Below are 20,776 nucleotides of genomic sequence, written 5' to 3'. Positions count from 1 at the left end.
TGGGCTGCTGTAACAGAATACCATAGGTTGGGTGGCTTATAAACAATAGCAATTTATCTCTCAAAGTTCTGGAGGCTGGGAAGTCCGAGATCAAGGTATCGGCAGTTTTGGTGTTTGGTGAGGGCCTATTTCCTGATTCATAAATGGCTGTCTTCTTAAGGACACTAATACCGCTCACAAGGACTCTTCCCTCTTGATGTAATCACCTCCCAAAAGCCCCACTTCCAGAAACCATCACTTTGGGAATTAGATTCAACCTGTGAGTGGAGGTGGAGAGGGCACAGCATTCAGTCTGTAGCAGTCCCCATTGGATTATGTCATCTCCATTAAGAATGCACTTACAGGGATGTACTCAAATCTGTACGAAGGACTCTTGCCTAATATGCTAGGCTGTGACTTGCTTTGTTTTATGGACATCTTTCCACATCAGTGCATACAGACCTGACTAATTGTCTTAGCGGTCATGTCAAATTCTGTCCTGTGGATTGCCATAATCTGTTTTACCAATTCCCTGTTAGGTTTTTATGTTACTTCAGTTTTTTTATCACAGGAAATACTTCTATAATGAGCATCCTTATAGATAAATCTTGTGCACATCCTTAATTTTTTCTTTAGGATAAATTCCAAGTGATATTGCTGGGTCACGAGTTGGAAGCTTTAAGGCTTTCGTTCCTTAACATCACATTAGCCTGCTGGGAAGGTAATGCTCGAGTCTCTGCCCACCTGTAGGCTATCAGCGCTCATTTCCCCATTCCCTCATTAAAACTGGGCAATAGCCTTCATTCCAAATTTTGCTGGTCTGATGGGAGAAAGAGCCCGCCTTAATAATTAGTATAAGATTATTTAGGTTTACCTGCCATTTGCATTTCTTAGCGAATTGCTTATTCATGTATTTTTGCCTTTTTTTCCATTGGGTGGAAGGTTTCTGTATTTCCTTAATGAATTATAAGAACTTTTTGTATGTCAAGCATATTAGTCTTTGTCATATGTTACAAATATTTATTTTTATTTTTTTAATGTAGCTTACTTTTTTAATTAAAGAAGTATATTTTAAAATGCCTATCATTTTTCCCCCATCTATCCTGCAGTAGTGTTCTTAGAAATACTGCTATCCAAGCTAATATAATTACTTATACACATGACCCTTAAATAATGCGAGGGCTAGGGGCACTGACCTCCCCCTCCCCATGCAGCCGAAAATCTGCATTTCACTTTTCACTCCCCCAGAATTTAACTACTGAGAGCCTACTGTTGACCGGGGCCTTACCAATAGTATAAACAATGGATTAACACATATTTCATATATGTATTATATACTGTATTCTTACAGTAAAGTAGAGAAAAGAAAATCATAAGAGAAAATACATTTACAGTACTGTACTGTATTTATTGAAAAAAATCCACGTGTAAGTGGCCCCATGCAGTTCAAATCCGTGTTGTTCAAGGGTCAGCTGTATTTGTGTTAGATTTTTAACGGTTTAACGTTTGCTCGTTTATCATTTTAAGCCATAGCCATCCATACCCACTTTTTGAAGGACAAGGAACAAGGTTTTAGAATTGCTAAAATGACTCCCCCATAGCTCCGATTTTGGCATATTGTCCCCTCCCCCACATTCCTCACTTCCCCATTGAATAAATAACAGAATTTTAAATTTCCATGAGATAATTACATTCCTTATATTTGAAAAAGAGTTCTTTTGTTTTGACCCCTTGATTTTTCTCTTATTTTTTTCTAACCCTAGGAATCAGATGCACAGGGACATCAAGTGGCCGCTAGGTTCTCTCACATCCTGCAGAAGGACGCCTTCCTGGTGTTTCGCTCCCTTTGCAAGCTGTCCATGAAACCCCTTGCTGAAGGCCCCCCAGATCCAAAGTAAGCAGACAGTAGTTCTTGGCCGCGTATGACCCAGACGACCCAGGAGGATGTTGGGGGTTCCAGGAAACCCCAGTGCCCTGTCCCTTGGTTGGTGTGAATGCAGGAATTTACAGCTTTTCAGACTCCTGCTGTCCCTACAGCTCTTTCATAATGGATTGTCTCTGTGTCCACACCAAGATTTTGCCCAGTGTTGCTTTCCTTGGTTTATATGCAAAAAAGAGTTATTATATTGAACGTGCACCCTCTTTTTCCCTGACTAATGAATTTAATCTGGTGCAGGGTGGGCAGAGGCGGGATGTGGACAAACCTCACTTCCCTGCCCTCGTGGAAAACCTCTGCTCCATGGGTACAGATTTAAGCCCCAGCTGCAACCCAGAGAAGCCAAACCTTTCTTCGGAGTGAACCAGTTACTGCAGAGAGGATAGCGCTTTGGGGCCAGAGAGCCGCATTTATACTCCTGGCTCGCTTGAAAGCCCCTCCACAGCCATCTGCCTTACTGAACCTCCCCTGAAAAATGGGATGTGGGAAATCGTCATACAGGATCAGTTACATAAAGTGATATAATCGCATCCTGAGTGGGGGGCCCTGCACTTTGTGTTTTATTGTCACTTTTATTGTTAGTCTCTAATAATAATCCTCAGCTCTTCTGTTGAGACATGATGACCATTAAGGAGGTGACTCAGGACAATTTCTGTCTTTCTGGCTTTGTGGGGAGGGTGGAGAATGTGAGGCAGGTGGATCAAGAGCACTGTTTCTGTTTGTGCGCAGAGACAGAGCAGGACGCAGGGTTTAGTCTCACAGCTGTGATGGTCAGTTGCAGAACCAGCTCTCTGGAGTCGCTTTATACTTACTTTGTTCCTGCTAAATACCCTGTTTTATGGCAGGGAGAGGAAAAGGATAGTAGGAGTTGGCTGCTCTTGTCCTCATGGGCCTGCAGGTCCCAGAAGGACCCACCTCATGCCATCTGCCCTCTGGCTCTTGGCATCTAGGTGCCAATTCTTAACTCATTGGCTCTCAGAAAATTCTGCTCGCTGGTAGAGGAGCGAGGGCTTCTCAAGAAACACACCATTTAAAATCGAATCTTTTAGCGCTGTCCCCGTCCTTCCCTTCCTGTGCCAGATCCCACGAGCTGCGTTCCAAGGTGGTTTCCCTGCAGCTGCTCCTGTCCGTGCTGCAGAACGCCGGCCCCGTCTTCAGGACTCATGAGATGTTCGTCAACGCAATCAAGCAGTATCTCTGTGTGGCGTTGTCCAAAAACGGTGTCTCTTCAGTGCCTGATGTCTTCGAGCTCTCTCTTGCCATTTTTCTTACTCTTCTGTCAAACTTCAAAATGCACTTGAAAATGCAAATAGAGGTATGGGGTCCAAAATGATTTTTGTGGGGGTTCTTTTTGTTTTGTTTTGGTTTTTTGTTGTTTCTTTTTTTTTTTTTTTTTGTATAATGCTTCTACACAAAGAGTTAACTAGACTTACATGGTCTACTTGCTGACACCCCAGAGAAGAACTTTTTTGAATGAATGAGAGAATACCTTTTCCTAAAAGTTCCTGCCCCCAAATCTTGCATGCCTTCATTTTAACCAAAAGTTTAAATCGAGTGGCCCATGTGCTGGGCTCAGTCCTCTAAACATCATTGTTTAGCCTCTAAATTATTTGAGATAACCTGAATTAGTTGGCAAATTGAGAAGTCATTTTCCTTTCATTTTACATGAAAATCCAGATTTCTGGTTTCTCTCGGGATTGTAACACTAGGCTCAGCTCTCGCTGGTTGCTGAGGAGCATGTGCTCCTCTAGGGGGGCCTCCGTCCTCCAGGTCGCAGTGGTCCCGCCCGGCTAGCCATTCCCACGGGAGGCCAGGCCTCCGACGCGCCTCAGCAGTGTGTGTGTGCACACTGCTCTCTTACTTCTCTCCAGGCTACCTCACTCGTCAGAGCTGCCTGTTCCCTAAAGCCTTTGGGGGTTTTGAGCCCTAATTTAAATGGTATTAATTGGTGTCCCCCTCTGTCTTCATGTCATGTAGGTGTTTTTCAAAGAGATTTTCCTGAACATATTAGAAACATCAACAAGTTCTTTTGAGCACAGGTGGATGGTCATTCAGACTCTGACAAGGATCTGTGCAGGTATTTTTACTCTGCGGGTGCTCATCCGTTGACTTACCCAGAAATACTTTTCCAAAATCCAGATTGAGACCTTTGTTTACCTCCTGCTTTTAGAGTTTTAATACAGCACTTGGAAAGCCTCACCTTAAAGGCTAATGCTAACCTAACCTCTAGTCCGGCTCCACTTCTCCCTTAGAGGATGACCAGCTCAGTCTGGTTTGCCCTGCACTTTGTGGTCTCCACACAGAAAGTCCCACATCCTGGGAAGCCTCCTAATCCTGCAAAATCCACCTACAAACCGAACACTTTGTTAGTCACAGAGTCCAAGGTATTGGCGCTGCCAACCCTTGGTTGGATGCTAAGGTCGGTTCGGTTTTGCCTTATCACCGTACAATTGTGTGGCTGTCAACCAAGCCTCCCACTCGTCTGTCATCAAATAGAATTCCATACGTGACAACAGCCTTGAGAGGTGGATCGGGCAATCGTTATCCCATTCTTATGAGGGAAGTGAGCCTTGGAGAGGTGAGCTGCTCAAGATTCCAGTTAGTGCTGGGGCAGGCCTCAGAAGAGGGCCTCCCCCGACTTCTGGTACATCTGACACACGTTTCCTGAGGGAGGCTTGGCTATCTGAGTCAGTGATTCAGTGGGAAGCATTTTTGAAAAAGGAATCTCATTGAATAAAAAAACGTAACTGCTGTGTCTGTTGTATCAGAATTTCTCATATCTCTTTGTTATTTTTCAAGACGCCCAGTGTGTTGTAGATATTTATGTCAACTACGACTGTGATTTAAATGCCGCTAACATTTTTGAGCGCCTCGTGAATGATTTATCCAAAATCGCTCAGGGAAGAAGTGGACATGAGCTGGGAATGACACCTCTACAGGTAAAAACACTGAAAACACCCATTTATATATGTATTTTTATTTATTTTTTTAAAGATTTTATTTATTTATGTGACAGACAGCGAGAGAGGGAACACAGCAGGGGGGAGTGGGAGAGGAAGAAGCAGCCTCCCAGCAGAGGAGCCCGATGTGGGACTCGATCCCATAACGCCGGGATCACGCCCTGAGCCAAAGGCAGACGCTTAACCGCTGTGCCACCCAGGCGCCCCTATATATGTATTTTTAAAGATTTTTTAATTTATCCATCTCCAAGAGAGTGCAGCGAGAGCATGAGCTGGGGGGGAAAGGGTCAGAGAGAGAGGGAGGGGCAGACTCCCTGCAGAGCATGGGAGCCTGACACAGGGCTCCATCCCAAGACCCTGGGATTATGACCTGAGCAGAAGGCAGCCGCTTAACCGACTGAGCCACCCAGGTGCCCCCCCCCATTTATATTTAAGGTGCATTGTTTCAGGGTGTCTGGGTGGCTCAGTTGGTTAGGTGTCTGACTGTTGATCTCTCAGCTCAGGTCTTGATCTTGGGGTTGTGAGTTCAAACCCTGTATTAGGCTCCATGGCCAGCGTGGATTTTTATTTTTAAGGACCCATTTTTATTTGAAAAAAATAATAAAGTGCGTTCATCTCAGTAAACATTTATTGAGCACCGCGGTGTGCCAGGCCAGCACTGTCCCTGGTGCTGGGATTCAGCAGGGGAACAAAACGCAGTGCGCGTGAATGTGCACAACTGCTGTGGTCACATTTACAAGCCAACAGTGGAGAAGTAAGCTGCAGAAAAGACTAAAGCAGGGATAAGGGGGTGCTGGAAATGAGGGTGCTGTCATTTTTAATGGGGTCACAAAGGTAGTTTCTCTGAGAAGGTGACATTTGAGCCGAGACCTGTAGGAAGTCAGTTCACTCTCAGTCACCTTTCCAAAGCTTATATGAAAACAGGATCCTAGGCTCCAGTAGGGCAAAGGAAATTGTGTCTTATCCAATTGCCTCATTGGAGGGCCCACACAGAGAAGAGGATTTTAAGCTAAGGTCTCTGAACGAACTGGTCAGAAGGTCTGTGAGCTGCCTGGAATCGTGTAGAATTTTGGTGTAAGGGCATTTTCCCTAGAAGGTCCATCGCTGTCATTAGACTCACAGAGAGATCTGTGCCTCCTTAGGTACTGTTTTGAGTAGAAAATATTTGCATATATTTGGGTTGTCTGTGATTCACATACAATTATTTAAGAAACGCTACTTTTTAAAAAATTAGTATTTTTATTTATTTATAGGGCAAGCCTTAAAATGGAACGCATTTGTGAGTGTTTGAAGAGTAAGGATGGGGGCGCCTGGGTGGCTCAGTCGTTAAGCGTCTGCCTTTGGCTCAGGGCGTGATCCCAGCGTTCTGGGATCAAGCCCCACATTGGGCTCCCTGCTCCACTGGGAGCCTGCTTCTTCCTCTCCCACTCCCCCTGCTCGTGTTCCTTCTCTCGCGGGCTGTCTCTCTCTCTGTCAAATAAATAAAATCTTTAAAAAAAAGAAAAAAAAAAGAGGGTAAGAATGTGTACAGAACCACTCATTTGTTGCATGATGTACAGTTCTTTCTCTTTTTGGCGGGGGGGGGGGAGGTCACTGGTTAAGACCCTGTTGATTTTTAATTTTTATGTATTTTAAGCAATTTTTTCCCAAGATTTTATGTATTTGAGAGAGCGTGCATGTGTGCATGTGTGCGAGGGGAGGGAAGGAATAGAGGGGGAGGGAGAATGGGAGGGAGAATCCCAAGCAGACTCTGTACTAAGTGCTGAGCCTGATGTGGGGCTCAGTCTCATGACCCCGAGATCATGACCTGAGCCGAAACCAAGCATCGGATGCTTAACCAACTGAAGCACCCAGGCACCACAACCCTATTGGTTTATTTATTTATTTTTAAAGGTTTTGTTTATTTATTTGACAGAAAAAGAGAGAGTGAGCACAAAGCAAGGGGATCAGGAGAGGGAGAAACAGGCTGTCTGCTGAGCAGGGAGCGCAATGCGGGGCTCAGTGACCCTGGGATCATGACCTGAGCCGAAGGCGGACACTTAACCACCTGAGCCACCCAGGCACCCCAACCCTATTGGTTTGTTAAAAAGGAAAGTGTCTTAAGTGTTTTTCAAATTACACAAGCAATGAAATAACTTCCTTTTAAAAATCCAGATAACACTTGGGGCACCCGGCTGGCTCAGTAGGTAAAACATGCAACTCTTGATGTGGTGGTCATGAGTTCAAGTCCCGTGTTGGGCATAGAGTTTACTTAAAAAGAAAAAAATCCAGATAACACTGTTCCTTTTAGGAAAGCACACATCTCCTACTATTTTTCTACTAGGGTGTTTGTAATGAACAGCTTTAGAGATTTTCAGGGTTTTTGCAATGAACTCTTAATACTTAATCACCTGTTAACTTTTCCTTGGGTTCTGTGCTCAATAGCACTGAATATCAAGTGATTATCTCGTATTCTCACAGAATTCCCTAAGAGTCCCATAGATGTCTGCACTCAGTTTATCTGTTAAATCTCTGTGCCATGTCCCTTCTGTCCTTCAGGAGCTCAGTCTGAGGAAGAAAGGTTTGGAGTGCCTCGTGTCCATTCTCAAGTGCATGGTGGAGTGGAGCAAAGACTTGTATGTGAATCCCAACCACCAGACCAGCCTCGGTGAGAAGGCTTGCTGCATCACCACCTCCATTCCCATCACGGCTGTTGGGAAAGTCGTCCTTGTGTCGCTTTCTTAGAACTAGCAAAACGCTTTAGTTTGCTGACTACCTTAAAGCTTCTGCTTTTTAATCCATCTGGAATTGGGGGTGGGGGGGAATAGTGTGAGTTACGCTCTGATGTCATTTTCCCAAATGGAGAGACAGTTGTTCTGATTTTTTTAGTCGTCTCTCCTCCCCTCACCACCTTGAAGCACCACCTTTATGATTCACCAGATTTCCCCGTGTAAGTCTGTTTCTGAATTTTCTGTTCCATTCTATGGATTTGTCTGTTCTTGCACCAATACCATACTTTTCAGATGCCTTGAGTTCTTGAGTGAGTTTGATACCTGTTAGGATAGGTCTTCCTATTCGTTGTTCTTCAAGTGTCTTGACAGTTTTTGTACTTCTGTTCTTTTATGTGAATTTTGAAATTAGCTCATCAGGTTCCACAAAAATAAATTTTTAAGTAAAGTACGTGAGCGATATCAAAGTTTCATGCTTACGACTCTTAGGGTAGAAACGTCATTGTTACAGCTCTGGGAAAGGGAACTACAGAGCCAGACCTGAGCTCAGGTGTGTCTGTATCCCGTGTGTTGATTTGGTTTCCTTTGCTTTTATGTCGTTGCAGGTCAGGAGAGGCCCACAGATCAGGAACTGGGGGATGGGAAAGGCCTTGACATGGCAAGACGGAGCAGTGTGACATCCATGGAGTCCACAGTGTCCTCGGGGACCCAGATGGCTGTCCAGGATGATCCGGAGCAGTTTGAGGTCATCAAGCAACAAAAGGAAATTATCGAACACGGCATCGAGCTGTGAGTATGGCTGCTACTCTGGCTGAATCTCTTGGGGCCTCTGACAAAGCCACGTGTTCTCTGGGAACCTGGGGACTGACTGCACTAGGGGAATGCCTGTTACAAAGGCCAGTGCTGGCACTCGCAGCCAAGCCTGACTGAGCCAGGCAGAGTGAGTGAGTGAGAGAGTAGAAGAGGGGGAGGCAGATTGAGATTGAAATTTAATAGCTTTGTGTAGTCGATGCCTGGTCTTTTAATTTTTATTTTATCTAATGCAAGAAATTAAACCAATTTAGAAAATAAAAGCATGAAGCAAGAATGTTTAATCAGTCACAAAATTATTATCTAAAGGAAATCACCATTGGTAGCAATTTTCCAACTATATCTTTTGAATAGTTCCAACATACGGAAGAAATAACTCTTGCCTTGTTAGCGTTATCTATGTATATTTTTTTCTGAACCATTTGAAAGTAATTTGCACCCACCGTAATACCTCAGCCGTGTATCTTTGAAAAATGACATTCTCTCATAAGCGCACCATCATTAGTACAAGCATTGGTACATCTTAATGTGTTTCTTTCCAGTCTCTCACACACACAAATACATAAACTCAGTCTCCTATCCTGTCCAACTTTTGAATGATTAAGTTAGTAAATTCAGTTTGGTTTAAAAGTTGATGTTATAATACTTACTAAGTGAAGTGTTGATCTCATTTCCACTCTCCCTGGCCCTGTATCGCCCCCAGTCTGTTCTCCCCACAGCAGCTACTCTTTTAAAAACTTAAATCTGGTCTTATTACTTCCCCGCCTAAAATCATTCCAGGTTTCCCTCTCTTCATCAAAGCCTGATCCCGTCCCCACCGCCACTGACCTCATCTCCTGCCAGTACCCAAGTCACACGGTGCACTTCAGTCCCTTAAACACCTTGAACTCTTCTCACCGTTGTGCCCTCTGCTTGGAATACTCCTGGGTCTTTTTCCTCCCTCAGGTCTGACGAAACCTCTCTTCCTCAAGGGAGTCTTCTGTAGCCGCCTGTCTGCAGACTGCTCTCGCTCGCATCTGATCTGTGTCCTTCCTGCGCGGCTCTTGCCCCAGCACATAACATTCTCCAGTGCAGGGCCTGGTAAATAGCACACTGAATTTAGCCATAGTGAAGTGTGCCTGCCTTTAACAGGAGACAGAAGCCGTACTTAAGCACCGTTAAAGGAAATCCCAACGTGGACAGCCTAGGGCTGTTATATTGGCTCTCATGGACATCAGAGATCCAGGCTCTTTTACTCTTTCTCTTCACCATCATTTTTTTCTTTTTTTTTTTTAGGTGGGGAGGGCAGAGGGGGAGAGAGAATTTTAAGCAGGCTCCACACCCAGCGCAGAGCCTGACATGGGGCTTGATCTCACAACCCTGAGATCGTGACCTGAACCGAAATCAAGAGTTGGATGCTTAACACAGTTTTCCCCTTCAGTGTTCCCTCATGGTTCAAGGTGACTGCTAGAGCACCAGCCATCACACATATACTAGGGAATAAAGGGGAAAGTGCAAAAAGAATATACCTCCCAGCCAAGCCAGTTTTGTTTAAGGATCCTTCCTATAGAAGTACCCACACCATTTCTGCTCATATATCACAGGCCAGAACTTTATCACGTGGCCGTACTTTAAGGGAGGCAGGAAAATGTAGTTTTTATTCCAGGTGGTTGTGTGCCTAGCTAAACATCTAGGGCTTTCTTACTGTTGGAGAGGAGGAGAACAGATGTTGGATGACAGCCATCAGACTCTGCTGTAGCTAGGTCAGAAATTAAAGGTGAATTCAGAGAAGGCTCAGGACTCACAGGACCTTCCTGAGCTGATAGGCAATGACTGTTCATGCCTCAGATGCCAGCTTTTTTTATCCTCTAGATTTTGAAATAAGTAACCCATGTCTTGTCTCTTCTTGAAACAGTTTCAACAAGAAACCCAAGAGAGGCATCCAGTTTCTCCAGGAGCAGGGCATGCTGGGAACATCAGTTGAAGACATTGCCCAATTCCTGCACCAGGAGGAGCGCCTTGATTCTGTAAGACTGGGGGTTGGACGCTTGAGTGTAGGTTTTATCGGGTTTCATCAGCTTGAACCTAGAGCGTGGCGGACCCTGAGTGCAGTGGCTATTGTCCACACCCCTGTTTATAGCAGTCCTACTTATTCCTTTGGCCAGTGTTGCAAAAAGCTCCCAAGAGGTAGTTGTGTACTTGGTGGAACAGTGTCAGAACCTGAAGTGTCCCTTGGCTGCTAGAAACTTCTGGCTGCCTGTCTGCAGCTAACCTCCCCCCTGAGTGTGTCCCATCATTCTTTCATCTTTAAGTCTCTTGTGCCTCCTCCTCCTGTTCTGTCTGAGACAGGATAGACTGAGCCTGGAATGGGTGGGTGGGTAGGCAGCAGGCAGGCTTGGAGTCGCCTAGCTTTTCTAGCAGGCCAGCCTGTTCTGGGTGTTGAGAGCAGGGCATTCTGCCCCCCCCCCCACCACTCTCCCTGAATTGTGTTTTACTGTGGGTTCACATATGACAGTTTCTAGATGTGAGTGGGTGTGTATGTTTCAGACCCAAGTAGGTGATTTTCTGGGAGACAGCACAAGGTTCAACAAGGAAGTGATGTATGCCTACGTGGACCAACTTGACTTCTGCGAAAAGGAATTTGTCTCAGCCCTGCGGACGTTTCTAGAAGGTTTCCGTCTACCTGGGGAAGCCCAGAAGATTGATCGATTAATGGAGAAATTTGCTGCAAGATACATAGAGTGCAACCAGGGGTGAGTGCTGTGTTGAAGTCCCTTCCATGTCATCTTTTTGCCTGCCTCAGAACACTGATCTTAGTTTGGTTGGGAGTTGAGTTTAATCTTTCTAAATTTGTGCCAAACAACCAAAGTTTCTGTTACGATGTGCCAGATACTGTGCTGAGGGAATATCTCAGATAAGACCTCACAGCTTTTGTTTCTGTCCCCTTTCTGCAGACAAGGAGATAGAGGACCAGAGAGGCTAAGTAACTTGCCCACGTTCACACAGCTAAAGCCCATGCTGTTTTGATAAGAGTAATTTTATGAGTTGAGAAGAGGCCCTTGGGCACCTCTTTCCTAATTAAGAATAGCTCCCTGATTTAACATATGGGGTGGATCGCAAGGAATTTTGTCTTTTCTTTGATTACATACTGATGGGCAGGTTATTAAAAGTGGCTGCATAACTAATAAAACCCGCCTAAGTACACGATTTCATCTTCGGTCTTCTTTTGGTAGGCAGTTCATGTTTCTCTAGGAAGTGGAAATTAAAAAGAGAGCTAACCTTTATTAAACATCTCCTGGGGCACATGGGTGGCACAATAGGTCGAGTCTCTGACTCTTGGTTTTAGCTCACGTCGTGATCTCAGGGTCATGAGATCGAGTTCCGAGTCGGCCTCTAGGCTCAGTGGGAAGTCTACTTAAGACTTTCTCGGGGGCGCCTGGGTGGCTCAGTCGTTAAGCGTCTGCCTTCGGCCAAGGGTGTGATTCTAGGATCCTGGGATCGAGCCCCGCATCGGGCTCACTGCTCTGCTAGGAGCCTGCTTCTTTCTCTCCCACTCCCCCTGCTTGTGTTCCCTCTCTCACTGGCTGTCTCTCTCTGTCAAATAAATAAATAAAATCTTTAAAAAAAAAAAAAAAGCAGAAGACAACTTTCTCCCTCTGGGGGTGCCTGGGTAGCTCAGCCATTAAGCATCTGCCTTCGGCTCAGGTCATGATCCCAGGGTCCTGGGATCAAGCCCCGCATTGGGCTCCCTGCTCGGCGGGAAGCCTACTTCTCCCTCTCACACTCCCCTTGCTTGTGTTCCTTCTCTCGCTGTCTCTCTCTGTCAAATAAATAAAATCTTTAAAAAAAAAAAAAAAGGCTTTCTCCCTCTGGCCCTCCTCCCTCATGCGTGCACACGTGCATGCTCTGTTTCTCTCTAAAATAAATCTTTAAAAACAAAAAACAAACAAAAACACGTCTCCTGTATGTCAGCCATGCCATGGGTTTTACATACATTTCATTTAATTAATGGTAAGCGTGGGAGTAGTGTCTCCATTTTTTAGAGAGGAAACTGAGGCTCTAGGAGATTGAGCAACCTGTCCCCAGTTAATCAGCTAGTAAGTAGCAGAGCAGGATTGAACATGGATTGTCTAACTCAAAAGCTCACACTCTTTCCCCTGGGCATAAAGTGAAGAATGTCCGAATATACTGTGAACATGACGTGAAAATTGTTCAGTAGAGACATTTTGATAACAGTTTGCCTCTCGGGTCAACTTGGTTTTCATATTTATTGGTTCTAATCCTCCAGGTGCACAGCAAGCTGTTCCCATTAGATGCATGGTCAACAGAGGCAGCATCTGGTCATTTTAACCCAGTGGACGTTAGAATTTGCCCTGAGGACAGAAGAGATGTTACTTATTTTGAACGTATCTCCTGTGTGGACCTTGGTCTGTTTCTCTTAATGGCTAAACATGTTAGATTGTTTCATCTTAGAATACAGACCTTTTGTTAGGTTCTTCAGAGTTTCTGCCTTTCCTTTTGGGGATGATTTGGACAGACCAGTTTTTGTAGCTTTAGCCTCACCTATTTTGAGGCTGTGTATCCACACATTTTTTGTCTTTTCTTGTCTAAGGCAAAGAAGTCAGACTTCACCGGCATGTTGTGTAGAACAACATAAATATTTTTCTTCAAATTTTGCTATTCAGTATTACAGTGGGTAATGTAAGCTGTAACTAATAGCTGAACAGCAGTTTTCTTTTTTTAAGTTTGTTTGTTTTGTTTTGTTTTGTTTTAATATCTGCTGCCAGCATGGGGCTTGAACCTACAAACACAAGATCAAGAGTCACACGCCCTACCGACTGAGCCAGTCAGGCGCCCCTGAACAGCAGTTTTCGTCCTCTTGCTTCCCAGTGCCTAGCACAAAGTAGATGCTGTCAGGAACAGGACCAGCATGAGGCAGGTGAGGCACAAGGGTGCAGACTGTAAGAGGGCCTCACTGTCATGTTCAGAGTGAGGGTCTCCTTGCATTTTGTGCTCTGGGTGCCTCGCTTGCCACACCCTAATCCGGGGTTCTGGCTGCACCTTAAGAATCTTCTTTAAAACTTGACTTAAAAGTGCTTTATTCAGGGGCGCCTGGGTGGCGCAGTCGTTAAGCGTCTGCCTTCGGCTCAGGGCGTGATCCCAGCGTTCTGGGATCGAGCCCCACGTCAGGCTCCTCCACTAGGAGCCTGCTTCTTCCTCTCCCACTCCCCCTGCTTGTGTTCCCTCTCTCGCTGGCTGTCTTTGTCAAATAAATAAATAAATAATCTTAAAAAAAAAAAATAAAAGTGCTTTATTGAAAGAAACCTAAAACCTGACACAATTTCTTAATTAGCTGTTTCTACACTCAAGGTCATTAGTTATTATTCGATGGTGATAAAAGCATGACTAGTTTGGCCTCACTTGAAACAGTCGGCCTGCTTTCAGTGCAGCGTGTCTCCATTAGCCTCTTCTCTGTGTGTGCTCTTACATCTGAAACCTTCTCTTCCAGGCAAACCCTGTTTGCTAGTGCCGACACTGCGTATGTCCTAGCGTACTCAATTATCATGCTAACCACCGACTTGCACAGCCCTCAGGTAAAATATTTTAATGATTTATATATTGTAGTAGCTAAATAAGGAGTTTTATTTGGGCCATTGGATGTTTTCTAAATGGCTTTTAATTTTTTGTAATTTCAGGTAAAAAATAAAATGACAAAAGAACAATACATTAAAATGAATCGGGGTATCAATGATAGTAAAGATCTCCCGGAAGAATATCTCTCAAGCATCTATGAAGAAATAGAAGGCAAGAAAATTGCCATGAAAGAAACAAAAGAGCATACGATCGCAACCAAATCTACTAAGCAGAGTAAGGTCTAATGACAAATTATTTCTATTAATTCTAATTTTCAAGTGTATTGGATTGCGTGATTAAGTTCCCTGATGATAAATTTAATTTGCCTGTCTAGATACCTGAATAGTAAATGTGTTTAAATCAGTTATTGTGATTATGTTGATTCTCTCATACCCATCTTCTTGCTAGATTTGTGATTAGCCACAAGAAGGAATTTAAAATGAGTAATCTGAAAGCTAAATTATCCCACACAATGTTCCTTAAAACTGCTTTAACGCCAGCGGTGATTGTACCAGCCTTGCTGAGAATTCTGTGAGGGAAGGCCTGTGACACTCTCGGCTTCCGCAGAGCGTAGAGATTGAGAGCACGGGCTGCAGAGCCACACCGGCCGGGGTCAAGGCCCACCTCCACTACGTACTGGCCGATGTCCCTGGGCAAGGTGCTGAGCCTCTCTGTGCCTCATATCCCCCTTCAGTAAAATGGTAATATTCGGAGCACACTCGTGGAGGTGCTCAGGAGGATTTGTGACTTAACCGTTGTAAATCTTTTAAAACTGTGCCTAGCCCATAGCAAGCGCTCAGACGGTGTCAGCAGCTACTGTGAGACTCTCATTTCTTTGTAGGCGTAGCTAGTGAAAAACAGAGACGGCTCCTGTACAACCTGGAGATGGAACAAATGGCTAGAACGGCCAAAGCTCTGATGGAGGCTGTGAGCCATGCCAAGGCTCCGTTCACAAGTGCCACTCACCTGGACCACGTCCGGCCAATGTTCAAAGTGAGTATCCTGAGAAGCCAGGCCCTGGCTCAGCCTGATTCTGCAGGTGACCAGCTAGAAGCTAACCAGTGACTCTGTAATGAAGAGGTGGACGAGAGGAAAGGCCAGGTCTGGGTGCACAGTAACTCAAGTGAGTACTTCCCAGAAGCCCTTTGATGATGCAGGGGATGTGCCATCGCCGGCCACAGGTGTGGGCTCCTTGGTCAGAATGGCTGGTTTGAATCCTGCCTTTGCCACTTTGTAGCTCTGTGACCTTGGTCAGCTTACTGAGTCCCTCTCTGTGTTCATCATCTGTAAAATGGGGATAAATACAGGGTTGCTATTGGGGGTACTGGGGGACTGAATGAATTAAGAATTATTCAGGCAAAAAAAAGAAAAGAAAAAGAATTATTCAGACAAAAGAGACCATTTTATTTTGACTTTTCACCTCCATGGCCTCAGGGTTAGTTTACCAGGTGAAATTAGTTGGAAGTAAAAGACAATATCCTGAAGTCTCTCTGTTTTTAAAATTCTAGAAAAGATACATGCCTTATATACCTAACGCATAATTTTTCTCTAAGGTGTTTTTATAGTAGCTGTCAATATCCTGTTAGTTCATCAGTTCTAGATTTTTGTGACCCTTTATTTCCAGGGAATTCACAGGAAAATTGGAGGAAAAGTAAAGTCGAAAGGAATTAGGAACCTTTCAAGAAACTAAGCTCATAGAGTATGAGTTGCGTGTAGGTTTTATTGTGCGTGCCAGCCTCTGATTGGCACCGCCTGCCTGCTGCACTGTGCGGAGAAGGGTTCTTGTGCCCTGAATAGACGGCGCAGGCAGCGGGCTCTCCAGGTGATGAGCGATGTCTGCCACGAGCACAGGTAGACGTGGTGGTGGCGCGCTAGCCACGTACTTCTCGTCCTTCCTTTTGAACTGTGCATTTAGTAAGGAGCATATCTGTAGTGATACCTTTGACCCCAGTTGAGGAGGAACCATTTTATATTGTGAATAGAGTAGATTGAAATCAAACTAGCAGTGAACTTGGCATCCTGGCTCTGCTCATAACTCACAGTGTGGCCTCTAAGCTGTTCCCATGCTGAAACTCTAGACATGATGGAAACCTCGCTTCCTTCCAGCTGGTGTGGACGCCACTGTTGGCAGCCTACAGCATCGGGCTGCAGAACTGTGATGATACGGAGGTAGCCTCGCTGTGTTTGGAGGGCATCCGGTGTGCAATCCGGATTGCCTGCATCTTTGGAATGCAGGTGGGTGGAAGTGAGCAAGGCTCCAGAGATGCTGGTGGGCTGTGTTCTTTCAGATTTGGCAAAACTTAGAAACTATCAGACAATTCCAATTAGTCAAAAATATCTCAAGCTACCTACTCATGCCTGCAGAGAGGAAGCCTGCAGACTTGTGCTGACGACAGTCTCGGGGAAAATTGGAGATTTGGATTGTAACCTTCTTTAGTGAGTAGGTGGGGTCTAAGCTACTTGATTGGATTTGACAAAACAGACTTCCTATCCATCTACCTAATTTGCCTGCCCTAGTGCTAAAATATTACTCCTCCTTTTAAGTTCAGTTTTTATTATAATGTCCTTCGTTTCCAAGTCTTCTCTGGGGGAAATAGTTTACTACAAAATGAGTATGTCTGTAAACCTTTGAATCTAGAAAAATTCAAGCAACTCAACAAAATACAATTCTCAAACTCTTAGGAAATTAGGAGGCTGTCAGCCCCATGCATCACTTCCTAAGTGAGTGATGCCCCCATTTATTTTGAAAAACTCAAATCTTCTATTCCCATGTATTTTGCAGTTAGACATTTTCTTCTGTACGAAGACCTCAGGCTTCGACATCAGACAGTCTGGGTTGCAGAACCTAGCCCTGCTGCTTCTCCAGCCCCGTGACGTTGCCCAGCTAACTCCTCTCTAAGACACTCTTGGTCTCCTCTTCTGTAGAGCTGAGAAAATAGGCCTACCTTGCAAGATTGTTGCAGAAACTAGAGTGTGTGTGGCAGTCTTAGCATTCATCAGATTCCTCTCCTACTCCCTCCAGAGGGAACGGAACATAGAACTTAAGTGTGAGGTCAGTGGCAAAGGAGAGAGCCGGCTCTCGGCCATGTGGCACACAGGGATGTTCAGTAGCAGGAGGACGCCAGCACGGAATAACTGGCATATTGATGTGTCTGAAGCCTGTTAGGTGATGTGTGTACCGAAGGTATCAGGAGCCCGGTGCACACACAGTCCCGTGGACGTGCAGATGGGCACGCTAAGGGTGGAATCTCAGCGCACTCTCTTGCTTGAACTTCCGTTGCAGCTGGAGCGAGATGCCTACGTTCAGGCTCTTGCTCGCTTCTCCCTTCTGACGGCCAGCTCCAGTATTACAGAAATGAAGCAGAAAAACATCGACACCATAAAGACACTCATTACAGTGGCGCACACCGATGGCAACTACCTTGGGAATTCCTGGCACGAGGTGCGTTTCCTTTGAAAGCCTGGTAAATGCCTTTGCTTAGTTAGGAGGACTCCCAGCACTCCTCTGACTCAGTGTCCGTCTTCTCTCTTTGGTCAGTCCAGTTCTGGAACTAGAGTCAAGCCTCGATTTAACTCTGGGCTTTCCTTTATCCACAAATGACCTCACGTCTCTGAAAGCTTCTGGGGCTGTGGTGGGTGCGTTCAGATGCGCCGCGGCACGGAGCGACCCCTCCCCAGCAGCTCCTGTTCGCAGGAGTGCTCCTGCAGCAGCTTTCCTTCCAAGTGAGCCCACTGCCCCAAGCCCTTGTGCTCCTGGGCGTGCGTGTCAGTGTGTAGATTTAGAAAACGCTGGGGGCCTGATCTCTCTCCTGATCGTATCTGAAAAGGATAAAGAAAAGTGTTAACATCCTGAGTGATAGCATTATGCAGGCGATTTCTTTTCTGCTTTTTTCCCTTTAATTACATTACCTGATTTCTCGCTGGCAATATGTGGTGTCCGCACATATTGCTTCTTGCTTTAGGGAGAAAACTGAAAGAGTAGAGGTGAGTGTGCAGAGTGGCGGGGACCGTGGGCACTTAGAGGGGACATGGCTGCCTCCTCCCCCACGGGGTCAAGTCCTTAAGGGGGAGGGCCCAGAGCTGGACTGCCGGGGTCTGGTGTAGGTGTGCAGCTCTGCCTACCTGTGTGGCGTGCACGTCCCTTCATCCCCAGGCCGCACCTTCGTGGGGTTGCCATGAGGTGAAGGGAGGTCTTGTGCAGGGCTCAGAACTGCATTTGGCAGGTGGTGAGGGCTCAGTATGTGTTAGCCCCCCCCGCTCATCATGGCATGTACCTTTGTCCCCTTTCACCCAGCCTTTCCTTTCTCCATCGCAACGCTGGAGTTTTCCTTATTAGAAAAGATGGAGTTGTACGGGGTGAGGGTAGGGAGGGCTGGTTGGTTGGGTTTTGGTTTTGGTTTTTGTTCTTTATCTCTGTGCCCAGGGTGGGGCTCAAACTCAGGATACCAAGATCAAGAGTCACATTCTCCACCAGCTAAGCCAGCCAGGAGCCGTTTTGTTGTTGTTTTTGCTTTGTCTTGTTTTTAAGAAGTAATTTCCTGTTTCCTGAGGAGTCACAATGTGTAGTGAATAAGTAGCTGCTTTTTCGTATAGAACTTTTTTTTTTTTTTAAGATTTTATTTATTTATTTGACAGAGATAGAGACAGCCAGCGAGAGAGGGAACACAAGCAGGGGAGTAGGAGAGGAAGAAGCAGGCTCCCAGCGGAGCAGGGAGCCCAATGTGGGGCTCAATCCCAGGACTCCAGGATCACGCCCTGAGCTGAAGGCAGACGCTTAATGACTGAGCCACCCAGGCGCTCCTAGAACTTTTTTTAACGTAGGAGGCTGATCTCCGTGGGGTTCCTCCTGGTTGCCGGGTATATAACAGCACCTGGGAATGTTAAAATGAATCACCACCTATTTGATGGTCAGAAACCTTGAGAAATCAGGCTGGAGCCAAGAAGTCCTCGGCCACAAGTTGTTGACATACTTGAGACTCTGGCCCTCCTCAGCTTCTGGAAAAGGGAGGGAGTTAATAATAGTTTACTGATAATAATTTAGTAGTATCATTGTATGTGGAGCAATCAGGGGATGGCTCTTTCTGGTAGAATTAAGTACCTTTCTCAGTCAACAGGAAGTTTATAAGTAACAATACCAAGCAGTGCTCAGTGGTGTAGTGGACTCCATACTCTGAGATTGGATCATAAAGTCAACATGAAGGGCAAAACTCAGCTTTAGTTAGAAGTTCCCATGAAAATCCCTGAGGAAGGGTTTACCCGGAGAACTCTGTGCTGTCCCTCGATAAGTTTCTGGTAGCCAGTTTTTCCTCCAGTAGAAGTCGAGACCCATTTCGGTTTCTTCAGATAAGCTCCAGTCAAGAGAAGGCTTGCGTGCAGGTGGGTCTTGTCCACCCCAGAACCACCCCGTGGGGCCAGAACCTGCAGTCTTTTTTCCGACTGCACACCCATTCCAGGGCATGTTCTCATTCATTCAGTTATCTGGATAATAATCACCAGCTATTTTAGGTGCTGGGGATTCAGCAGCGAACAAGACAGCATTAATGCCCTGTGGGTACTTAAGGCAGAGGACAAGCAAATACATGGCATAATGCCAAAAAGTGGTAAAGGCTAAGGGGAAGAAAAGTGTGACCAGGGGATGGTGGTAGAGAAGGTGGTGTGCAGTCTCAGGGCAGTCAAGGGAGGTCTCTGAGGGACACGTGTCTGAGCCGAGAATCTAAGCTGGGAGTGAGCCGTGGGGAAGAGCATAAGGAATGCGTTCTAGGCATAAGGAGCAGCAAGTACAAAGGCTTTGGGGGTAGGACGAGACATGTCAAGTTATCGGAGCAGCAGGGAGGCTAGTGTTTTGTGTCTGAGGGGTAGAGTAGAAAGGAGGTGAGGGGGGCTAAGTCAGCCCAGATGGCCCACTTGCTGGATAGTATGGTGGGTGGGATTCCCTGCTCCAAAGAGCTTTTTCTCTCTTTCTCGAGTGCTTATCACATTTGCATAATTAAACATCTATATGGCATAACTCCCTTGTACCACCTTTTCTTTTTTTTTTTTTTTTTTTTTTAAAGATTTTATTTATTTATTCGACAGAGATAGAGACAGCCAGTGAGAGAGGGAACACAAGCAGGGGGAGTGGGAGAGGAAGAAGCAGGCTCATAGCGGGAGAGCCTGACGTGGGGCTCGATCCCAGAACGCCGGGATCACGCCCTGAGCCGAAGGCAGACGCTTAACCGCTGTGCCACCCAGGCGCCCCTTGTACCACCTTTTCTTTTGGTCATTTTCTCTTTTACTTTTAACAGTTTGGAAAAAAAAAAAATAGTGATGTCTGTCTTCCAGGTGTGTAGTCAGTGGGTTGCCTCACCAGGACTAGGAAAACCACCCTAAGACCCTCAGATTTCATTCTCACCTGAAAAGCTGTGTATTTCAAAGAGCTCTCGAATGACTAAGACTGCAGTGACCTTTTCAGGCCGGAAATGGAAACTCACTTCTTCACACCTTCTTTTCATTAGATCTTGAAATGCATCAGCCAGCTGGAGCTCGCTCAGCTGATAGGAACCGGTGTGAAAACCCGCTACCTGTCTGGATCTGGGCGTGAAAGAGAAGGGAGCCTGAAGAGCCACACGTTGGCGGGAGAAGAGTTCATGGGCCTTGGCCTTGGTAAGACACCAGGCCCCACGGCTGGCCGTCATGGAGTCACAAGTTAACCAGAATGAAACGCCTCTTGTCTCAGCAGGACTGTCACGTAAACCAGCTCTTCCTTGTGTGCCCGCTGACAGTATGTCTAT

General features: G+C 45.7%; 1 protein-coding gene across 1 annotated transcript in view; it reads left to right on the top strand.

Moving 5' to 3' along the window:
- The window catches only part of ARFGEF2 (ARF guanine nucleotide exchange factor 2), an 89,786-nt gene that overhangs the window by 35,311 nt on the left and 33,699 nt on the right, over window positions 1-20,776 (top strand). The window contains exons 9-22 of the mRNA XM_045771561.2: window positions 1,743-1,873; window positions 2,996-3,230; window positions 3,893-3,992; window positions 4,715-4,854; window positions 7,414-7,522; window positions 8,189-8,372; window positions 10,288-10,399; window positions 10,920-11,125; window positions 13,882-13,966; window positions 14,069-14,240; window positions 14,848-14,999; window positions 16,113-16,241; window positions 17,290-17,448; window positions 20,501-20,648. Coding sequence (XP_045627517.1) covers window positions 1,743-1,873; window positions 2,996-3,230; window positions 3,893-3,992; window positions 4,715-4,854; window positions 7,414-7,522; window positions 8,189-8,372; window positions 10,288-10,399; window positions 10,920-11,125; window positions 13,882-13,966; window positions 14,069-14,240; window positions 14,848-14,999; window positions 16,113-16,241; window positions 17,290-17,448; window positions 20,501-20,648 — 2,062 coding nt within the window. The remainder of the gene's footprint in view (window positions 1-1,742; window positions 1,874-2,995; window positions 3,231-3,892; window positions 3,993-4,714; window positions 4,855-7,413; window positions 7,523-8,188; window positions 8,373-10,287; window positions 10,400-10,919; window positions 11,126-13,881; window positions 13,967-14,068; window positions 14,241-14,847; window positions 15,000-16,112; window positions 16,242-17,289; window positions 17,449-20,500; window positions 20,649-20,776) is intronic.

Source organism: Ursus americanus, chromosome 22, assembly GCF_024610735.1.
Source record: "Ursus americanus isolate L20-20 chromosome 22, mUrsAme1.1.p, whole genome shotgun sequence".
NCBI lineage: Eukaryota > Metazoa > Chordata > Mammalia > Carnivora > Ursidae > Ursus > Ursus americanus.
Note: the sequence above shows the minus strand (reverse complement) of the source record. Positions and strands in the feature narration are given on the sequence as shown.